The 23,599-nt window shown below is 46.0% G+C and overlaps 1 protein-coding gene across 1 annotated transcript; it reads right to left on the reverse strand.

Annotated features, from left to right (window-relative positions):
• Positions 1–4,590: 4,590 nt before the first annotated feature.
• SAR1A (secretion associated Ras related GTPase 1A) lies at positions 4,591–20,097 on the reverse strand. Its single transcript, XM_040975888.1, has 7 exons — positions 19,990–20,097; positions 15,767–15,840; positions 15,535–15,654; positions 15,081–15,146; positions 9,044–9,147; positions 6,534–6,665; positions 4,591–4,754 (listed from the first exon to the last, which is right to left on the reverse strand). The coding sequence occupies exons 2-7, from the start codon at positions 15,822–15,824 to the stop codon at positions 4,638–4,640; spliced, it is 597 nt and encodes a 198-aa protein (XP_040831822.1). The 5' UTR covers positions 15,825–15,840; positions 19,990–20,097; the 3' UTR covers positions 4,591–4,637.
• Between the last annotated feature and the right edge of the window lie 3,502 nt (positions 20,098–23,599).

Raw genomic sequence — 23,599 nt, forward strand, 5'->3', positions numbered from 1 at the left:
AGATGGGACGGAGGAGGGCGGGGTCCTCCAGGCCCGGTGTCGCCTATTTGTCCGGCTGGAGAAAGGAAGAGAAAAAATGAGCGCTGACGTGGCTCGACCTGCCCAGGTCCTGACAAAGTCCTGTCAGGCTGGACCCAGGCCCCGGCGACCTTCTGCCTTTGACCCGGGGGCCCAGCTCAGTATTCAGAAATGTTAAACCCTACAGCAATCCACTAGGGGGCATGGAAGTCACTAGGCCCTTTTGCTGCCAAGGCTCCAACAAGCTGAATTTCATGGAAACGATTTGCTGTTGTCAATTAAACGGCCCTTTGAACAGGCGATGCTGGACAGTGTCTCAAGTCAACCCTGTAGCGGGCAGTGTGCACTTTCCATGATGTTCATAACCACCTCTCAGCATGGATCTAGGTTGTTCTATAGCAGGCCGGAATGTTAACAGGACCAGTTATATGGGCCCTGTGTCCCTACTCTGCAGTCGTAGCACACCAAAGCTAAAGGCACAGTGATGGCTGTGCTCCAGTAAAGCCTTACACTTTAACCTGTTCCACGAGTCACAATATCTCCCCCTGCTTTTTTCTTTTTTAAGATTTATTTTTACTGCAAAAGCAGATATACAGAGAGGAGATACAGAAACATCTTCTGTCCACTGGTTCACTTCCCAGGTGGCTCAAGCTCAGCTGATCTGAAGCCAGGAACTTTTTCTGGGTCTCCTAAGTGGATGCAGAGTCCCAAGGTTTTGGACCATCCTCTACTGCTTTCCCAGGCCACAAGCAAGGAGCAGCCGTGATACAAACTGACACCTATATGGGACCCCAGGTGTGCAAGGTGAGGTTTTAGTCACTACACATTGGACCCTCCTTTTCAATACTGTAAAACACTTCCCTATATCACGTGCCATACAGACACAGGCACCAGAGGCAGATGAAGCCTACAAGCCACAGTTTGAATCGGTAATCTAAGAAACATCCAATGTGCCTACTTTTCCAAATCTTGGAGTACAGAGACATGAACATGGATGTTTAAGGGCCCTTGTAATGCCACTCCCCACCCCCACCAAACCTCAAGCAGTTACCATCAGCTAGACAGTTAGTGAAAGACGACTTCCATTCTGTCGATTCAACTAGCACTGCCTGGTACACCCCTGGCAGAAAGCTGGAGCATGAGCCCAGTGCTCCTCGTGCCATCAGCCTGAAAAAGAAATGGCTCTGGAAAGACAGGAGGCAGGACTGTCAAGCATCTTCCAGGAACAGGCACTGTTGTCCTCCAGTTCTGTAACCCAGACAACGGACTCATCTTCACTACCCCAACTTCCCAGGAACCCACCCTGCCCTTCTGGAGTCCCATGATCCTCCCTCCCTTAAGGGTACTTAAGCCTTCAGCATGAACTGTTAGGTTTTCCTTCCTGGGCTAATGGCAGGCCACAGCACACAGAAGTCACCTTCACAGCCAGCAACAGTCAAGCTGAGACCCCCAAGTACCTGCTGACACACTTCAAACAAAACAAACACCTCCACCCGCAGGGTCCACAACATTATGTGAGAACAACACGGAAGCCAGAACAACCTCCAGCAATTTCACACTTGGTTGAGAGACCCAACTGCACTTGGGTTCCCATGCTGTGGGTCTCAGTGCATGGGTTCTGGAGTCCCTATGGGTTTTCTGATAGCAGAGCTTCCTACAAGCAGATTCCTTCCCCTAGCTCACCAAACGTGGCAGACACTGATCCTCTCCGGCTTTCCATACAACCCAGGTGCCCTGGACTTGGGCTCAGTGCTTGCAAGCACACTAACACAAGAGGGCCTCAACCCCTGCTGACCCAGAGCTCCCACAGAGAGCCACCGGCATGCTGTCCCACAGTGAGCCCCAGAGCACGCTTCCAGCCCTGCATTCAGGACCGTAGGTGGCCCAGCTTTGGTTTGGTTCTGGTAGCAAATCTCAGTATCTGACACACCCACCCTGAATGTCTCTTCCTATGTAGAGGGAAGACTCTGGCTGGGCCCGGCAGCGTAGCCTAAATGGCTAAATTCTTGCCTTGCATGTGCTGGGATCCCATATGGGTGCCAGTTCATATCTCAGCTGTTCCATTTCCCATCCAGCTCCCTGCCTGGAGCCTGGGAAAGCAGTACAAGACGGCCTAAAGCCTAGGGACCCTGCACCCATGTGGGAGACCTGGAAGAAGCTCCAGGATCCTGGTTTCAGACCAGCTCAGCTCTGGCCATTGCGTCCACTTGGGGAGTAAGCCAGCAGATGGAAGATATTTCTGTCTCTGCCTCTCTCTGCAAATCTGATTTTCCAATTAACATTAAAAAAAAAAAGACTGCCTCTCCCTCCCCACACTGATGACATGGTGAGTTCAGACTCAGCAGACCAACAGAGATGAAAAGAAAAATAAAACAGCAAGTTGGTTGTAACTTTTTATTAAAATGTTAAGGATACAGATTGACTTTCTTTTGTAAATGACTGTTTTACTTTCCCTGAAATAGGACATATATGCACTCTGACAAAACAGAATCAAAGTCTCAATCCTGGGAATACAAGGTTCTGAAACTGACTTAAGCTATCATTACATGAACGCTGCTGTGTGGGCAAAAAAGAGATGGAACCTACTGCACTTGGCTTTCTCCGCTGGGGCAGTGAACCACTTTCACAAAGAGATGACCTTTGTGGAACCCATGGCTTCCTAGCTTGCTACAAAGTGACAAGGGGAAAAAGAAGGGGAAACAGAAAGAAAACTAACACTGAGGCAGTCATACTTCCTGGGTTTTGAGAAGTGCAGGGAACCTTTGTCTAAAGGAAATAAAAAGTCTACTAGTTAACTACCTAATGCTTTCAACCTTTAGCTACATTTGTTCACTTAAGGCTTTAGCCCTCTGCCAAACCAACAGTGTGTCAATCCATCAATGGAAAACATGCACTCTGAAACTAGGCCTTGCCCAGGTCTGCCCTGGGCACCTGCTGCTGACAGCAGACCTCCCTGCAGGTCAGGACTGAAGATGAAGGCTGAGAAATCCAACTACAGGATGATGCTGTCCCATCGCAGCAATCAGCTATCTGCATTTTCCCACCCCTCAAACCAGAAGGAACCTGTGGAATTTAGTTCAGACCTCTGCAAATAAACATCATCACTGCAAAAATTATCTCAGCCTTCTGAGGATAATAAATGCAAAGTCAAATGAATAAAGGAAAAAATGAATGCAGAGTTCCTTCCCTTGTGGGGCCACCTGCTGCCCCTCCCTTCCATGGCAGGGAAGGAACACAGGCTGAGATCAGGAAAACCCTACTGCACACTGAGAAAATGGGATGCACACCCACAGCCTGCAGCCTGCTCGGGGACACCCACACTGCTGCCTGCAAGGAGCGGCCCGCAGACGGCCTGTGTTAGTGTTTCCCACCACTGATTTCTGAAAGTGAGAAAAGCAGTTTCAATCCAAATAAAAAATCTGGAAAAGCTAGACACTGACCTTTCAACACACACACACAGTGAGAGGAGGGAGGGAGGGAGGGAGGGAGGGAGGGAGGGAGGGAGGGAGACACAGAATGATAATAATGATCGGAAGAGAGACAGAGAGAATGATGATAATGATCGGTAAGAAGCCATGTAAGCAAAATAGCTCATGAATAGCCCAATGAAGGGACAAAATTCTGCAAGAGAAAATTTTAAAGCCTACTGAATAGATCCTTCCTGTATTCAAACAAGTACTATAACAGCAGATTGTTAACTCTTCACACTCACAGAATTAAGTTCTCTCAAGCTGTTAACTTTGTCCTCCTGCTCAGAAAAATTTCCCCCAGAATCTGTGCAAATGGAGTTGAGACAACCCTGCAGTACATGACTACTTTATAACTGAAAATGAACAAGGTGCTATAGGAAGAAATAAAATTTCATGGCAGTATAAAATCAAAGACTGACTAAAATTTGTAATCTTTTGAGTAAAAACAATAGCAACAAACCACTCCTTGTAAACTACTCCTTCCCTATGAAAAACACGCACACACTGAGCCATGAGGGAAGACCCTAGTCCCCACAGTGGAAAGCTGCTGCAACTGTGAGGCCAGGGTTCGGCCCTCCCCTGCTTTCCACACACAAGGCAATGCCTCCTGCTGCAAGGTGGTTAGAGAGACGGAGCTCAGGAGCGCTCTCAGTAGGAGTAAGGCCGCACAGCTGGGCTCGGGCCTCTTAACTGTACTGGTTCGTAATTTTATGAAATATCTAAATGCCATTCACTAGTTAAAAAAAAAAATAGAATAGAAAACTCTGGACCACGAAAATTGTGAACTCAAATAGTTAGGAGGGAGACCAATTCCAGTAACAACACTTTCTTTAAAAAATAGAATCGCTTTCTTTTGAAATGAACCGCAGTGGTGAGACGTGTTTTTCTTTTCAGGTGCCCCGATGATGGCACGCAGCTGTACTCCCCAGCATACTGACCTGTACCAGCACGTGGGGGCAGCACTACCTCCCAATAGTGTGCAGAAGAGCACATGTCACCACTGGGCGAAGGGATAGCTGACAGAGATTCTTGGTTTCTCGCGCCAGCCATGGTTGGAGAGCTTTCCTTGCTCTATTAGAAAAGTTCATGAGGAAGCTGTGAATAGGATCAGTCCAGAGAAGTCAAACTTTTATTTTCACTGTCCACACATCAGTCAATATACTGGGAGAGCCAGCGGAAACCCTCGCCGTAGCCTTGCCTCTTGAGCACACTGCACATGAACACTTCCATGGGGCGGGCGTTGAGCTCCTTGAGGGTCACGTTCCCCTAAAGGAGGTAAACAAGAAAAGCCTATTAGTATCTCCACAGCAGAAAAGTCTGGAAAGGCGATCCTTGCCATCATCCTTCCCCATTCCTGAAAAGCAAACCTAAGTAGGTACATAAGAACATTGTCCAGCCCACATGAAGACCTCCCAGGGGTTCCTGCTTGCAGGGTGTCTATTCCCAGCCTCTGGCTGACACTCACTCTCAGGAATATGTGCTCCAAACATACACCATTTAACTGGAAGGTCAGAACTTTGCTGGACGAAGGTCTGGGATTGTTAGGACATGCTCATTAACACACATCTAAAAAGGCAGTGAACAGGCTGCATCAAGGGAATTAAGAATCCACATGTCACACATTCATATATAAGAGAGGAAATTAAATAAACTGAGGAAAGCGTTTCTAGAAAACTTTAGTTAACCAGGAAGAGGCAACAAGTTTGGAAACTATATCACAGAAAAGGAAGATTCTGTTAAATATGCTAAAACCTCAGACTGAAAAGCTGAAAGAATTCCTGCTGAACTGTATCTGGCCTGGACTTTGTGCACAGGCCAGCTCTCTGAATCAAACTGGAAGGCTCTAGTTCCAGTTCCGGTTTCATTGCTGGCTTGTAGCACAGAACTGCTTCTCAACTGCAAAACGGGGTAACAGTCTCACTTCTTCAATAACGAGCAGTGAGGATAATAAAATGGCTTGACTTCAGCACTTCTAAAGTGATATAAACAATTACTCTTCGGGCCCAGCGGTGTTGCCTAGCGGCTAAAGTCCTCACCTTGAACACTCCGGGAACCCATGTGGGCACCGGTTCTAATCCCGGCAGCCCCACTTCCCATCCAGCTCCCTGCTTGTAGCCTGGGAAAGCAGTCGAAGACAGCCCAAAGCTTTGGGACCCTGCACACGTGTGGGATACCCAGAAGAAGTTCCTGGATCCTGGCTTCGGATCAGCATAGCATCGGCTGTTGCACTCACTTGGGGAGTGAATCATCGGATGGAAGATCTTCCTCTCTGTCTCTCCTCCTCTCTGTATATCTGACTTTGTAATAAAATAAATAAATCTTAAAAAAAAAAAAAAGCAATTACTCTTCTTCATAACTCAAAATCTCCAGTATCAAAAAAACAAATAATTTTTTGGGGGGTGGGGAGGACTAAGAATGATTCCTTCAAAAGAAATTTCTCAGAATTTGCAAGAGAATCAGAAAATCCTCAAAAGAGTAATTTTGTCTTTTCTACCAACTCCCTAAATACTGAGGTAATCACATATTGGAAAACAAAACAAATTAAGAGTATGCCCCTGCCTTCAGCAAGCTCATAGAAATATCCAAAACAAAATAAATCCAAACTAAGCCTATTGAAACTTCTCAAAAAAGAAATCAAAATGGCAAAAGAGGAGCCCACCTTGTGGTACAGTGGATTAAGCTGCTGTCTGCGATGCTGGCACCCTATTATCAGTGTTGACTCAAGTCCCAGCTGCTCTGCTTGCAATCCAGCTCCCTGTTAATGTGCCTGAGATGCTGGTGGTAGATGGCCCAGTGAGATGGCCTGGGATGGAGCTCCTGGCCCCCGGCTCCTGCTTGGCCCAGCTTAGGTTGCTACAGCCATCTGAGGAGTAAATCAATGAATGGAAAACAGCCACTCCCTACTCTCCCTCTTTCCCTTTCTCTGGTTCTAAAACTGCCTTTGAAATGAACAAATGCTTAAACAATAAATAAAAAAACAATGGCAAACCAGTGACACTTTAGAAGCTATGTACAGCACTTAGTCTCCTCAAATTTCTCTCTTACCTTCCCAGTGGTCTGTCCATAAAGCCCAAATATCTCACGGAGCTTTTCTTCACTGATTGCATCCGATCTGTCAATTTTGTTACCCAAGATAAGGATTGGCACATTGGATATTGTTTCATCAGTCATTAAAGCCTAAAGACAAGATAAAATAAAAGTGAGAAACCTGTAAAAGTCCATCGATATTGAAAATCGATTTGTACAGACCTTATACAGCATCAAATGTAAAAACATAACTATACCCATAATTCACCTTGATATTCTAGAACACACTTTTCACATTAGGTCAAAAGCCTCTTAACTGCTTCGCAACAATCCCAATTCCAGCCTACTTTGGAAGCAACAGGGGGCTTTACCCACCAGCAGCAGACCATGGACAGAAGGTCCTAAAAGACTGAGCGCTCTGGCTTAGAGCCTCCAAAGTGATTACAGGAACACTCTAAGATCTACTGTTGCCCAGTGCATGCAAAGAGAAATCCACAATGAAGGATAAAACACATCCCTGCAGTCAAGAAACCAATAAACCCTCATTCTTATGTTCATGTTCACAAAGTTAAGATTACAGTGGATGACTGGTCACAAAGAGTGGAGAAAAGTTCAGAGAAACACAATGGCAACTAGGGTTTGAGGAAAGTCTTAACAAAGCTACACAATCTAAATAAGGATCTAAAAGAAAAGCAGGATTTGGATAGGAGGAAAGGAGGAAGAACATAACATAAAATTCAATCAGATAAGAATTCAGCAAGTCACACAGCGCACTACAGGCTGGAGTGAAGCAATGATACACAGACAAGAAGCTCCTGAGCAAATGGGATAGGGAGGGACAGCCGCCATCACGGTCCCCATTGAGAAGTTAACACAAATCCAAAAGCTGGTGGGTAAAGCCCCCTTGCAATACAATGAACTCACACATGGACCTGGCCTAAGGCACCAGCACCGAATGAACATCCAGAGATGTAAAGGCTGTGACACAGATCCCACGTCTGGGCCACAATAGGATGCTATGACTATCCTGAAGTCCAGAAAACGCTGCAGAAAAATAAGCAGCTGTCTTGCATTAAGCACTGACTAAAAAAAACCTACTATGTACCCAGTGCTTTTGCTAAGTGCAGGGGCTTCACAATAAGATTCCCAGATTGGAAGTTCAGTTCTGGTGAGAGATAATAATAAACATGAGCAATGCAGGTAGGGGTCAGGTCAGCTTCCCAGAGGCAGTTATAGCTGAACTCCAAGACCTGGTGGTGCCCACGTGAGGCGGACAGGCAGGCAATAGCTCCCTGTAACTCTTCAAGACAACACAAATGGTCCTCTAGGTCTGAAATATGATTCAAACAGGCAGGAGAAAGGAAAGATGCTGGAGAAATAGGGAAGATCATGAAAAGTCTTTATGTGCTACATAAGACTGATTTTATCCTGAAAGTGTCAGAACCACTGAAAGACACTAAGTAGAGCAATGACAAGTTGCAGAAAGTGCCTTCTAGTATCTCAGTGCAAGGCAATGGTAGCAGGCTCTACACTAATGCACAGGCTTCTGGACTGCAGGTGCAGGAGGGTGGTGGCTTAAGATGAACAGTTCCATTCTGAGAAAACAGAATCAACAAGTGGGGTTGCCTAGTGGTCAGCACGGAGTTGAGAGAGATCTACATGGGAAAAATCCATTTGGGAATCATTGGTGTGTGGGTGGCAGATGAAGGAACAGGAGTAGGCAAGGCGAGCCTTAAACCAAGCTTAAGGGCTAAGCAAAGGACCAGCCCCAGAACATTAAATCCAGGAGTATAAAGGGGAGTTTAAAGAACCAGCATGGGAGCAGGCATGCTAACTTAGCACGCTAAGCATCAACATGCAGTGTTGGCAGCTCATATAGTTTCAGTTTGAGTTCCAGCTGCTCCACTTCCAGTCAATTTCATGTGAATGGCCTGCAAGAGCAATACAGCACCCACATGGGAAACCTAGAAGAAATTCCTGGCCCCCAACTTTGGAGTGGCTCAGTACTGACCACTACAGCATTCTGAGGAGTGAACCAGCAAATGGAAGATCTCTGTCTCTGCTTTCCTCTCCGTATCTCTGTCTTTCAATCAAAAAGAAAAGACAACATTGCCAGAGGAGAAAGTTGGCAGTGGGTCCCCAACAGTCTGTAATCCAGAACAGACTGTCGAGGTCTAGCAAGCCTGTTCATGGGACGGTGAGAGGCACAACCTGAGGACGCATATTCAAAATGTAATAAATTATCTCAGCTAGAGTTTCACAGGGTGAACACTAAAAAGAGTGACCACATGTGATATACAAGCAAGAACACTGTTTACTAGGTTGAGCCAGACAGGAACCCTTGGCTAGCAAACCACACGTTGATTTCTGCAGTTAAGGCTGAGTTTCCTCAGGACATTAAAAAGCAGTGCCATGGATTTTAAGACATTTTTCTTCCTGCAACTAGAACTCCCACCAAATGCTAACCAGAATGATTACGTATCAGCAGTACTGAGTGGTAAGGAAGTAAAAAAAAAATGTAAACATACATTAAGCTCAACTTTGGATTCCAGGAGGCGAGAATGATCTGCACAATCCACGAGAAAGACAATTCCATTAATTGCTGGGAGGTAATTTTTCCAAACCCGACGTGCTAAAAGACAAAGTAAGCGGTTGCCATCAGTAAAATACATAAATATATGTAAACTGAAAATGAAGAAGTTAAGGGTCTGTGAAATGGACAAACCTAGTTAGTGACAATAATTCCCTACAGATTCTCAGGAAGGTAAACCGATGAGTCCATGAACTGAGCCTGGTTTTCATAAATTCAGAATTCATCTATCTTGACATCACTGCAACTCTGGGCTGTCCACCCAACCCACTCATATGCCAATAACCAGCTGGCACGGAACCACTGCTTCACTTTTCCATAAGGCCTGGAGTTCTTCAGTTGGCCAACATTTGCTTTACTCGCCCCTGTCCAACACCCAGTCAACTGACCCAGATGCCCTGTTCTACCCCTGCAGCAGATCTGGTTTGTAACTTCTGACTTCGCTCCCTACCAACCAGTATGGGTGTGCTGACACACTCATCCGATCAGCTTTGGCCTAACCTACCAGATGAAAGTTACTTTAATTGTATCATGATTTCCAAGCCGTTCAATTCTAGTCCTTGCAGTGGCATGAGTAACAAGCACATCCTCATCAGTAAATGTTTACTTCTAAAGAGTGGGATGGGGAACAAGAACTGCAGGAACTTTCTCTTTTATTTTCCGTATCACCATACTGTCACAGTATTGAGCCTATACTGCTTTTATAAGATAAGATCTTAAAATTACAGAAACGGAAAAGGAAATGAAACCCATAGATGAATTAACCACTGCTGTAAAACAGGAGCTAGATCATAATGAACAGCTTTTCCGTTAAGCACATTCTCCTTCAAAGAAATAAAACTATACATGAGCACATTTCCCTTCATTTACAATGCCTGTAAACTAAATCTGACAGCTAATCTACAGCTCCCAAGTATCTAAGGACATCTGGTGTCTCTCCTTCAGCATTGTCCACATGGTCTCAGTCAATCTCAATGTTAGCTGTTACAAATCTCTGAAAGAGAAGACACCACATAGCCATTCCTACATACAAACTCATGATGGAAAAAAGGAAGCAGCCCCTGCTAATGTTTCAGCTAAATCACAATTATACTACACATATGATTTCTCAGGGTATAAACATTAATTGAATAAAATAAATACAATTACATTAATAAAGTAAAAAATCTGTGAAAGTCCTAGGCTACTGATTAGCTACTACTAGTAGTCTATTTTCTTAACTATACTTTTGTAAAAACTCAATTAGATTCAACCCAGTAAAATGTTCTAAAAAATTTCCAGACTCAATAAACAGTAAATCTGACACATTCTCAACAGCTTCTTGAGCCCATCTTCTCACATTATTCTGACATTTTGAGTATCATACTCCACGCTTAGAGTCTTGTCAAACATAAACTGAGTGTCCATCAGATAAAGAAGCCCACTTGTGTACATCTCCAGAACAGAGACACCCGACAGGCATCTGGGAACCAAACACACACCGCATGAGGAGCAGAAAAAGGAAATCTCAAAGAAAGCAAAAAGCTGGGAGAATATTCCAACTGCACCAAGATGGAAAAAGTATACAAAACAAGCTATCAATTTAAACCATAATCATCCTACTTAGTCATTGTTATTTTTGCAACTTTCTACAAATTTGAGATTATTTACAAGCAAGTTAATTTCCCACATATTTACAATCCACTGAATAAAGGATACAAAAGAGACTTGTTAACCAAATACAATACATGACATTGTACTAGACCTCTCCAACAGTAAAGTACTTTATAAAAATTGAGGGTCAGTGCTGTTGCACAGCAAGATAAGCTGCCCCTTGCAATGACTGCATCCCTACAAGCCCTGGTTTAAGTCTCTGCCTACTTCAGATCCAACCCCCGCTAAGGCAGGGGAAGATGACTCCAGTGTTTGGACCCCTGCATTCATGTGGGAACCCAGATGGAGCTCCAGGTTCCTGGTTTCAGCATAAACAAGTCCCAGCCACTGCTGCCATCTGGGGAGTAAACGGAAAATCTCTGTCTCCCTCTCTCTCTGCAAACTCTTTTTTTTTTTTAAGATTTTTTTTAAAGATTTATTTTTTATTGCAAAGTCAGAAACACAGAGAGGAGGAGAGACAGAGAGGAAGATCTTCCATCCGCTGATTCTCTCCCCAAGTAGCCACAATGGCTGGAGCTGCGCCAATCCAAAGCCAGGAGCCAGGAACCTCTTCCAGGTCTCCCACGCAGGTGCAGGGTGCCAAGGCTTTGGGCTGTCCCTGACTGTTTTCCCAGGCCACAAGCAGGGAGCTGGATGGGAAGCAGGGCTGCCGAGATTAGAACCAGCGCCCATAGGGATCCACGCACGTTCAAGGCAAGGACTACAGCCACTAGGACACGGTGCCGGACCCAAGATTTTTTTCCTTTTATTGGAAAGGTAGATATACAGAAAGGAGGAGAGACAGAGAAGAAGATCTTCCATCCAATGATTCACTCCCCAAGCCGCCCCAACAGCTGGAGCTGAGCCAACCTGAAGCCAGGAGTGAGAAACTTCCTCTAGGTCTCCCATGCGAATGCAGGGTCCCAAGGCTATGGGTGGTCCTCGACTGCTTTCCCAAACCACAGGAAGGGGACTGGATGGGAAATGGGGCCACTGGGATTAGAATTGGCACCATATGAGATCCCAGGGCATTCAAGGCGAGAACTTTAGCCACTACAGTATTGCGCAACTCTTTTCAAATAAACTTTAAAAAAAAAAAGGAGAGAGACTATTGGAACAACTTACAAAAAGGAAGAGACATGATACATTACGTAAAAATAAAACACCCTGGATTTGATAAGTAGTAATATATACGGGAATATTTTTATTACACGATAGGCATATGGGCCCGGTGCTGTGGTCTAGTGGCTAAAGTCCTCGCCTTGAACGTGCCGGGATCCCATATGGTGCCAATTCTAACCCCAGCGGCCCCACTTCCCATCCAGTTCTCTTCCTGTGGTTTGGGAAAGCAGTCGAGGACCACTCAAAGCCTTGGGACCCTGCATTCACATGGGAGACCAAGAAGAAGTTCCTGGCTCCTGGATTTGGATTGGTGCAGCACTGGCTGTTGCGATCACTTGGGAAGTGAATCATTGGATGGAAGATCTTCCTCTCTGTCTCTCCTCCTCTCTGTATATCTGACTTTGTAACGAAAATAAAATAAATCTTAAAAAGCAAACAAACAAAAAAAAAAAAGATAGGCGTAAGGGCCCAGTGCAATGGCTCAGTGATTAAATCCTCACCTTCTAATCACCAGAGTCCCATATGGACACCGGTTCACGTCCTAGCTGCTCCATTTCCCATCCAGCTCCCTGCCTGGAGCCTGGGAAAGTAGTCAAGGATGACACAAGACTTTCGGACCGTGCACCCACAGGGGAGACCTGGAAGAAGCTCCTGGGTTTCTGACTTTGGAGAGGCTAAGCTCTGTCCATTCTGGCCACTTGTGGAGTGAACCAGCAGATAAAAGATATTTCTATCTCTCCTCTCTGTAAATCTTAATTTCAAATAAAAAAATAAATCTTAAACAAAAAATTTTTTTTTAAAGATTTATTTATTTTATTGGAAAGGCAGATGTACAGAAGGAGGAGAGACAGAGAGGATAATCTTCTGTCTGATGATTAACTCCCCAAGCGGCAGGAACGGCTGGTGCTGTGCCGATCCAAAGTCAGGAGCCAGGAACTTCTTTCCGGGTCTCCCACATGGGTACAGGGTCCCAAGGCTTTGGGCCATCCTCGACTGCCTTCCCAGGGCACAAGCAGGGAGCTGAATGGGAAGTGGAGTAGCTGGGATTAGAACCAGAGTCCATATGAAATCCCAGCAAGTTCAAGGTGAGGACCTTAACCATTATTGCTATCGTACCAAGTCCGAAAAAAAAAAAGTTTTAAAAGGCACCTCCCTCTTGGAACATGAAAACCAGGACTGGGGCAGGCATGGATAGACAGAGAGTGGCACCCTCAGCACATGTGTGGGCTGGTTAATGGGGCTGGTTGGGTTGAACTAGGCTTCAGTGCCCACTGACATATATGAGAGCTGAATGGGATGTGGGACAGACTGGACCAGTCTGCTGCACATACTGGCAAGTACAGGAACCAGGGCAGGGGGCGGGACTGGAGGGGGTTTTCGTGGGTTTCTCAGACTAGGCTGCAGCTCCCATTGGTTTGCGTGAGGGCCATGTGGTGGGCAGGATTAGGCTGGACTGAAACACCCATTGGTTTGTGTAGAAGACAGGGCTAGAGGCAGAACTGACCCAGCAATAGCAACCACCAGCATATGCATACACTGATTGGGCGACAGACTGCGCCGGACCCTGTATAGGCAAGCACTCATATAAGAATCAGGTCTGGGATCACCTCAGATGAAGTTTCTTTAGGGATCCCCTCAAATTAAACTGCTGAACTAAGAAACCCAACCATGAAGAGAAGTGCAAGTTCCATGGTCTGACCATGGATCCATGTGTCAAAGTTGAGCCTCAAGCCCGGAGCCATGGCCTAGGAGCTAAAGTCTTCGCCTAGAACCACGCCGGGATCCCATATGGGCGCTGATCCTAATCCTGGCAGCCTCGTTTCCCATCCAGCTTCATGGTTGTGGCCTGGGAAAGTAGTTGAGGACTGCCCAAAGCCTTGGGACCCTGCACCCTATGAGAGACCTGGAAGAAGCTCCTGGCTCCTGGCTTCAGATCAGCTCAGCTCCGGTCGTTGCGGTCACTTGGGGAATGAATCATCAGACAGAAGATCTTGCTCTCTGTCCCTCCTCCTCTATATATATATCTGACGTTGCAATACAAATAAATAAAGCTTAAAAAAAAAAAAAAGCTGAGCCTCCTCAGTGGCTCAGACAGAGCAGTGGAAATTCACATGGAGAATATGGCAGTACATTGGAGCCTGCAAAGGACACCTGGTACCACAACAGAGGACAGAATAAATCGATTAACTACCCCAGGCAAGCACTGGTAGTGAAAATCTGTGCAAAGAGAGACTCAATGGTGGACTATGTCGGCCAGTGGATCCTAGAGAGATTTCATTATGCTTGGAATGGCAAGACTGGCAGCTATTCACAACTGTTGAACTATCAAAATCACTTGAGCAGTGTCCTTTGAGCATGCCCCACATCAGGATCTCTGGGATGGTTGGGAGTCTGGGTGGGGCTTCTCCCTTTATCTCCCTTCTTATCCCAGATGCAGGGGGGAAAAAAAGAGAAAGAGAATGTGGAAACAATGGTCCACTTTCCTGTAGCCCTTGACCCTTTGTGCCCTAATCAAGGATGTAAAGATCATCAAAATAAAATAATAAAATTTTTAAAGTTATTTTACTGCAAAAAATTTTTGAAATCCCCATATAATATATTACAAAATAGAATATTCATAGTTCCTCATAAATCACCCTAGCAATTGTTCGATAATTTCATTAACATAACTGCAGATATTATAATCATACACATTTCCCAGGAACTTTTGCAAGATTATCTGATACATTTAGCTATTGCACCACAAGAAGCTTATTCTTTGCTTTCATTTTCCATGAATTTTTTTTAAATATGTTCTCAGGCCCGGCGGCGAGGCCTAGCGGCTAAAGTCCTCGCCTGGAATGCACCGGGATCCCATATGGGCACCGGTTCCTATCCCGGCAGCTCCACTTCCCATCCAGCTCCCTGCCTGTGGCCTGGAAAAGCAGCAGAGGATGACTCAAAGCCTTGGGACCCTGCACCAATGTGGGAGATCCGGAAAGAAGTTCCTGGCTCCTGGCTTCGGATTGGTGTAGTACCAGCCATTGTGGCCATTTGGGGAGTAAATCATGGGGAGGAAGATCTTCCTCTCTGTCTCTCCTCCTCTCTGTACATCTGCCTTTCCAATAAACTAAATAAATCTTTAAAAAAAACAAAACTCTAGGAGGCAAAAACCACATACTGCTTGAGGGAGTGGGATGAACCAGAAGCCAACACCAGGCTACCGCCAAGCCTCTTCTTACCTTGCTCATGCCCTCCGAGATCAAAAGTTGTAAAAGTCATTCCAGCAATTGTCAGCTCTTCTGATGCTGAAAAATTGGCAAGAAAGAGGAAAGAAATAAACTCTTCTACCCAGAGGCCCAATTACCAGCACTGCAAGGCAATCCCAATACAAGCCCCAAGTGAGGCCTTCCCTTATAATGAAAGGAACACAGCGAGAATGTTCTGAAACTGTGCTAAAAAGCCAAGCGCTTCCTTTTCTCCTGCTTCTTAGAAGCAGATGGTGAAGTGCGCTCCATTACGTGACCAGTTCCAGAGAGTCAGATCTAAGAGTCTGTGCCTTCACTATGTCCTCCAGGTAACTTTTCTAAATAGGCTGAATTTTGGGACCCTGGTTAATCAAAGTAGAGATTTTCCACTAAACTTGATGTTGACTTTCAAAGATTAAATCACGTCACTGGGCATTTTCAAACGTACTTGGATGTAGTGTTGGAACATGCTGGCCCAATCTGTCATCTTTGAGCATATGAAGAAGAGTGGTTTTGCCTGCATTGTCCAAACCCAAGAACACAAGTTTTCCAGATTTCTTATAGAGCCCTGAAAAAAAAAAGTTCATGTAAACTTGCTTTCCACATAGTTAAACCTGTAATTAAATTGTTGAAAGGCATGCACAAAACTTAAAACCCGCATTTTGAGGAAATGGCTTTACCTAGGAACTGGAGAACACTGCTGAAGCCATTGTAGATCCACTCAAAGATGAAAGACATTATTAATGCTTACTACCTGTGTGAAACAGCAAAGCAGTACACATTAGCTTTCTCAACACCAGACAACTCTCTCTTTTTTTTTTAAGATTTTATTTTTATTTTCCAATAAAATAAAAATTTACAGAGAGAGGGAGAGACAGAAAGATCTTCCACCTGCTGGCTCACTCCCCAAAATGCTGCAACGGCTGGAGCTGAGCCATTCTGAAGCCAGGAGCAAGGAGCTTCTTCCAGGTCTTCCACACAGGTGCAGGGTTCAAGGCTTTGGGCCATCCTCTACTGCTTTCCCAGGCCCCTAACAGGGAGCTTGATGGAAGTGGAACAGCTAACCCAGGACACAAACCACTGACCAAATGGGACCCCAGCATTAGGAGACAGAATATTAGCCTATTGAGTCAGCGCATAGGGTCCAAAACTAACCCTTATGGCCTTGATGCAAACTTACAGAGCCATGTTCCATGTATAAGGTAAAATGAAAACAAACTAACTCCCTTTCCTCCTAACACTTATGAATGGTATACCCTGGGGGGAAGCCTCATTATTCGAATCACTCCTGCTCTCCTAACAGTTATAAATCTACACCAAGAGCACTCAGTTTAAGATACAATTTCCTCCTACTATGTGCCCACCTACATTATTAAAATACAGCACAGCTGTCTACAGTTAGCAAAAGCTTTAGGGAATATTCCCATCAAGAATCTGGATCAGGGCCCTGCACAGTAACCTAGCAGCTAAAGTCCTCACCTTGCATACTCCAGGATCCCATATGGGCGCCAGTTCTAATCCCAGCTGCTCCATTTCCCATCCAGCTCCCTGCTCGTAATCTGGAAATGCAGTTGAGGATGGCCCAGAGCCTTGGGACCCTGCACCTGCATGAGAGACCTGGAAGAGGCTTCTGGCTGCTGGCTTTGGATCAGCACAGCTCCGGCAATTGTGGCCACTTGGGGAGTGAATCATCAGACGAAGATCTTCCTCTCTGTCTCTCTTCCTCTCTACATATCTGAATTTCCAATAAAAATAATATAAATCTTAAAAACAATTTGGATCAAGAGGCCACAGAGATGCTATGTACTAAGTAGCACTAAGCAGAAACCCAAAATGAAAAGCCTACTAGCTGGAACAAAAGCATATTAACCTATCCTTGTATACAGCCTGTAAAAAGTCACCTAAAATCCTTTTGGCTGGCACCATCTATCCTGCTCCATTTACCAATGTTTTCTCTTCTGAAGCAATATTTGTCTACCCCTCCTTTGCAGATATGCATCTCAATTTCAAAACAGAAACACATCTCTTTACAGAACCACAGAAGGAAAAGAGAATCCTTTCAAATATTAACAACCAAGCTCAAACCATCTCACAAATCCTTAAAATTCTAAAATAAGTCATTCATAATATGGCAGTAGGTTCCTAAGCTTCTTAATTCCATCATTTAATGTCACTCTTCCATTTCCCATAAGCGTAGACAAAAAGGTGACCCAACACCACCACAAAGTCTTCCTACAAGGCTAACACACTGAATGGAATTCAAGAAGAGTTGGGGGGTTTCTTGAGGTTCCTCAGACTCAGCAGTTCCTGGTCCCAGTGAATTTTTGCTTCAGCATCTCAGGTTTATACAGAAAAAATATCTCTACTTTTATGCCTCTCCACCTACAAGAGCATCTAAGAACAACTTCACACTGCAACTGGCCAGCACAATCCCATAAAGCTTTCACAAACAATAACAAGTGAAAGGAATATCCAAACCCCACTCCCCTGTAGTCTTCTTAGAGTGCTAGCTGAAAAAGAAGCTGAAATATAGAGGGAACACTTCTTTTCATCTCCATCCAATTACTGAATTTTATCAGGGCCACAGTGCCCTGACCTGTAAATTTACAGCCTGCTTAACGCTTACTTGACATGGTCCTTATCACGTAGGGGCAAATAAAACTGGGGTGTTTGGGTGAGGTAGGAACCAAGAGGAAAGCTTTTGATTTTGGTTTTGACCTTTAGAGTAAGAGTCAAATGTATCTGGGCAGAAAGATCACATTTAGCACACTAAATTACAGTTCTGTCTGGAAACTTGGCCTGCATGTTAAGAAATCCAATGACAAACACACTTAGAAGGCTCCACGTAAAGAACAATTTGCCTTTTCTCTACAATCACCCCCAAACCAGACATCCTTCCCCCAGTTTCTCGGCTTACTGCTTGGAGAGACACAGCTCACCTCATTAGGTTACCCCTACTTTGGTCATTCCTTTACAACCCAAGGCGTCCATGTTCATTGGCACTACACTGGTTTGCACTACACAGCTTCGTGAGGTACCTTCTGGGGTGCCTGCATCAGAGTGCCTGAGTTCAAGACTTCCACTTCAGCTTCCTGCCAACGCTACCCTGAGAGGCAACAGGTCATGGCTCAAGTACTTGGGTTCTGTCCCCTGCATTCAAGACCTGGATTAAGTGCCCCAGCCCTGCAGGCATTTGGGGAATGAGCTCTCTACCTTTCAACTACACAACAATAAATAAATTTAAAATTTTTACCTCAATGTTTTAGAACTATTTCCAATTTAGATAAACTCTATAAATGAGGGAGGGAGGGAGGGAGGGAGGGAGGGAGGAAGGAAGGAAGGGAGGGAGGGAGGGAGGGAGGAAGGAAGGAAGGGAGGGAGGGAGAAAGAAAGAAAACCTCCATACTTAAGACTTTTTCATAGCATCTGAATTACTTGGCTTTTCCGATTTTTTCTTGGACAATCTGGACTTTCCAAGTCCTATACTATTTCCCTCCAAAGCAATCAATGAAAATGTTTCAAGAATCTGCAAGTGATGTTAAAACCAAACTCAACAGACCCAAAGTGTCTGCTACCCAAATAAACTGGCTTTGATGGCTCACACATCCTTGAGATCTTAGGCCTTGCACCAAATGCAGCAGTTTCACAGCTTCTGCAGCACCTCACACCAGCCCCATCACACACCTCACCGGCTACACTGTTGCTGACTCCTGGGATTGGCTGATTCTCAAGCACTGCTCTGCTGGAAAAGTATCAATTCCAGGACTTAAAAAACTCTCAGCTTTTCACAAGAAAACTGAAACTCTCCCTGTTTACACCACATCAAATTCAAATACAAACTGCAATTTTTAAAAAGCCTACTTCCTTCACCTGCCAACAGCACAGATAACCTACACCTTTTAGCTGGTATTTTTAACAGTTTTCTGTATGTTTGTCTACTGATTGATCCCTCTACCACCTTACACCAAGTTAGAGTACTCCAAACTTCAAGGCTTCTAAGCTGCCAACAAAACACTCTGCTAATGCACCCAAAAAGCAAATCCCCCAAATCTCAGGACAGATTCTCTCTCTTCTCTCTCTCTCGCTCTCTCCCTCTCTCTCTCTCTCACACACACACGAGCAGCGGAGCACCAAAATAACCACTAGTCAATAAGAAATTTACACATTCCTTGCGCACATCGAGGGAGACTTTAAGCTATCTGGAGATGGCAGGCAGCTGGCTGTCATTGAGAAACTAATGTGCAAAGGCTCAGCTTCCTGGCAAACCCCCGTCAACACTGCAGCATAGCCGAAGCACCACGGACCCGGCTCAAGGAGAGAGAGAACAGTAAAGGTTACTGATGGGGCGGGGGGTCATTCAGTGCCGACCCTTGCCGGTGTATTCCCCACCGCTCAGCCGAATTCGTGATGGAAACGCCAACCTGTACGCCACACGCGCACGAAAACAGAGTGGGGCGGAACAGAGGGAGAGGTGGAGGGAGAAGGCACGGGGCTCGACACGGGGCATCCCCGTCTGCAGGGGCCCGGGGAGCCCCAGGTGCGTGTCCAGCAGGGACACCCGTGTCCAGGGCTCCCACTCGCCTCGCCCGGGAGGGAACCGAGGAGGCGGACACCGCGGCGCCCCTCACAGACGAGGAACCTGCTCTCTACCCTGGTTAAGCAGTTGCACGGGACCGAGGGGTGTGCAGGCGGCCGCCGGCCGAGGACGGCTCACACCCGGCCCCAACGGCCCGTCCCCGCCCAGAGCAGCCCGGGGCCCCACAGAACCGCCTGCGTGTCACTTCCCCCACCCCCCACCGCCCCGGCCGGGGCCGGCCTCCGCCCGCCTTCCTCTCCGCCATCGCCCCCCGTGTCCCGGCCCCTCAGGCCCGGCTCCTGCCCGCGCCGAGAGCCCCACACTCACGGCCCGAGGGGCTCCTCCTCCGCGGCGGGCGGCTCCGACCCTCCCCGAGCGCACACAGGACAGCAGCAGCACCCCGCACCGCCAGGCAGCTCGCCGGACGTACGTCACACGCCCCTCCCCACCGGGACTTCCGGGCACGCTGCTCCCACCCCCTCCGCCAGAGGCCCGTCACTCAGCCCAAGACCGGTCTATCTGGGACCAGGGGACGCGGCGGGGGCGGAACCCAAGGCGTGACGTCGGCGCGCCTGGAGGCGGGGCCTGTGCTGGTCCCGCCTGCTGCTGTAGCTGGCCCCAGCGGCGAGTCGGCCGCGCGAGACGTGGCACTGTGGGGCCTCGGGCGGGGCTGGAGCCCCGGAGTGCTGGGCGGAGGTGGACGTCGGGGAGTCGCTGTGGGGAGGTGGACGATGGGGAGCCGGTGGGCGGCGGTGGACACTGGGCAGCCGCTGGGGGTAGGTGGACGCCGGGGAGTCGCTGCGGGGAGGTGGGCACTGGGGGGAGGTGGGCGGCTGTGGACACTGGGCATCCGGGCACGGCGTGTCTGACGAAGGGCTGACCTTGAGGCGCCCTCTTCCTCCCAGACACACACACACACACACAAAAGCTTCTGCCCCGGTTTAGCCTATTTTTCAGAACAGCTAATATTTACAGGGCACTTAAGTCCCAGGCAGTGAGCTGGGTCCTTGGTAGGCGTGACCTCAGGCACCCCTAGGATGTGTATGTTCAGGTTCAAGGTCTGTACCAGATCGGGTTGTCCCTACGTGCCTGATTTCCTGTGTATTTTCTCACTTCATTCTGAAGGCAGCCCTGTGAGGTTGGTGTGATGATCAGAGAGAACTCTGTGTTTGGGTGGAGAATCTCAGTATTGTGAAGATAGCAGTCCTCCATGGATAAAACTATACACTTGACATATCCCAATAAAAGTGCTGATAGGCTTTATAGGTTAAATAAATTACCCTATTTGTTCCTGAAATTCATAAGGAAAAAGAAATAATAAGACTAATTTGGGAACAATAGGCTGTGAAAAATGCACAAAGATGGGAACCAACACTATGAGATATTACAACTTAGGATGAGCATCAGTAATTAACCTTGATGTTTACACGGCACACAAGCCCAGGAGCCAGCACACTGCACAGACCTAGGCCCAAGTTCAGCGTGTTTCCTGGCACTCCAGCCATAAGCAGAAGCAGCTGAGGAGGCCAGCGCAGGCCCCTCTCCCAGCCTCTTACCTCAGGTGGTGAATTTGAGTCCTGCCCAGACATGAAAAGGCATCAGACCACATCCTTAACTTTCTCATGACTGTATCCCTGGGGTCTGGCACTCAGCCTGGGCACCCTGGGGGCACAGGGCTGTCCCAGGGTCAGGCGGCATCTTGAAGCACTGGCTCTGCGGGGAGTTAGGCTGCAAAACATAGGGAGTGCCACGGACACTATTTACCCACCCTGCAGCCCTGGGCAAGGGGACAAATACCGCCCCCCAGGTCAGGGTACCCATCTGGAGAATGAGGAAAACAGCTATTTCTGCATGTAAAACATTTCTTCCAGAATATCTCTTCAATAAGTATTTCTTTTGTGTGTCTTAAATAATACAGGGTTTAACAGTATACAAAAATGTATATTGTTATGGGCTAGAAATACAAACAAGAGCATAGCTCCCTCACGGAATCAGTGAGACCTTTCTGGTTCTGATTGAAAATCCAGAAGCCATACAATATTGACAAAGTCATATAAATATTTTTTTTTAAATTGTGTGTCTGAACAATGACCGTAAGCAAATTCAAAAGACAAATAAGAAAGATATTTATAACCCTACTATAACAAGCCTAACAACATAATAGAAATAGACAAAGGAGGAAAGAACCTACAAATAGTACTTTGGTATAATAAAGTAATAGCAGAACTATAATCCATGCTTTGTGATTTGTGGGTAAGCGTATTCTGTCTATACTATATAGATACGGAAGCATGCAGTTAGCCCATTGGTTAAGACACCCACGTCCCACATCAGAGCATCTGCCTTTGCTTCCTGGCTCCGGCTCCTGACTCCAGCTCAACACCAGTGCAGGCCCTGGGAGGCAGCAGTAACAGCCCAAGCAGTCGGTTCTGCCATCGCCGTGGTACACCTGGGCTCTGTTCCGAGCTCCTTGCTCCTCTGTGGAGGGTAAACCAACAAGCTCTATGGCTCTAAAATATTTTTTAATGTAAAAAGTATGTATTCTGTACTTATATAAACATAGAATGTGACACAAATGTCTATTTTTGTGTCCAAATACCTGTATCTGTACATACAGTTGTAGTTTTCCATCAGCTCCATGAGGAATTGGTCCCAGGCAAATGCTCATATCCTATGGGAAATTGCATAATTTCCTTACATGTATCCTTCATATGTGTGTGTGTGTGTGTGTGTGTGTTTAATTGGAAACTCAGATATACAGAGAGGAGGAGAGACAGAGAAGATCTTCTGTCCATTGATTTACTTCTCAAGTGACCACAATGGCCGGAGCTATGCTGATCCGAAGCTGGGAGCTAGGAGCTTCTTCCAGGTCTCCTGCTGTGCCCAGATTTTTTTGAGATCCTCAGAAATCACCAGGAGTCTGAAGTCGATCCAAGTGCACAAGGATGGTTTATTCAAGCTCAGCACATCCGAGCCTGGTTTCTTGGTTGAGAGCAGACAGACAGCTGACTGATCAGCCAGCCAGCCAGCCGGCTGGGACCAACACCCTTAATGGAGTGTGGCGCCGAACAGCACATTCATAGGGTTTTTTTTGTTGTTGTTAAATTTTAACAACAAGGATAGTTTAATTTTGTAATGGATTCATGTAAGCTTTCATCATTTATGACATTAAGCTATTATCCATAAAAATTAAAATATAAAGATTTTATTTTCCAAGTCTAAACATGGGGCTTGTAAAAATACCTGTTTTATTTTTCACCTTAATGATACTAATTTTGATCTTGTGTTCTCATTGTACAAAGTTGGAGAAAATTCCTTCTTGGTCATTTTTATTTATTATTTTATTATTTTTTATTATTTCATTTTATGACACCATTTCTTAGGCTCTGGGATTCACCTGACCCCTTCTCAAACCCTCCCCCCATATTGAATTCCTCCATATTGTTACATTAGTACAGATCATAACCAGTCATGATTCCTTCATTACAGACAAGGACCATGCAGAGTCCAGCATCTCATTGTCCAGGCATATTGAACAGTTTCATTGGGAAGCCACCCCTGGTCTGAAAGTAGAGCTGGCAGAATATCATCCCCTTAAATGAAAAGCCACTACACAACTTCAACAACAATTTACAACATTATGAAGTTAATTGCCATGGTATTGAATGACCAGTATGTTAGAACACGCAAGTTCTTAACCTCATCCTGTAACTACTTCATTGACATCTCGATTTTAGTTTATACACAACCGGCTGCTATCCACCTTAAAATAGTTATAGGATACTATTCAGCTGTCTCCTGTCTATTTTCATTTTTATATTTAGGAGCTTATACTATTCAAACATGACTTCTACTGAACTGCAAGAATTTTAACATAGAGTTTTTATAGAGGCAGTCCACAATAGCTTGAAAAGGGGTAATTCACAAGAGTCTGCAA

This window comes from Ochotona curzoniae, unplaced genomic scaffold, assembly GCF_017591425.1.
Source record: "Ochotona curzoniae isolate NIBS_2020 unplaced genomic scaffold, NIBS_Ocur_1.0 contig_2692, whole genome shotgun sequence".
Taxonomy (NCBI): Eukaryota; Metazoa; Chordata; class Mammalia; order Lagomorpha; family Ochotonidae; genus Ochotona; species Ochotona curzoniae.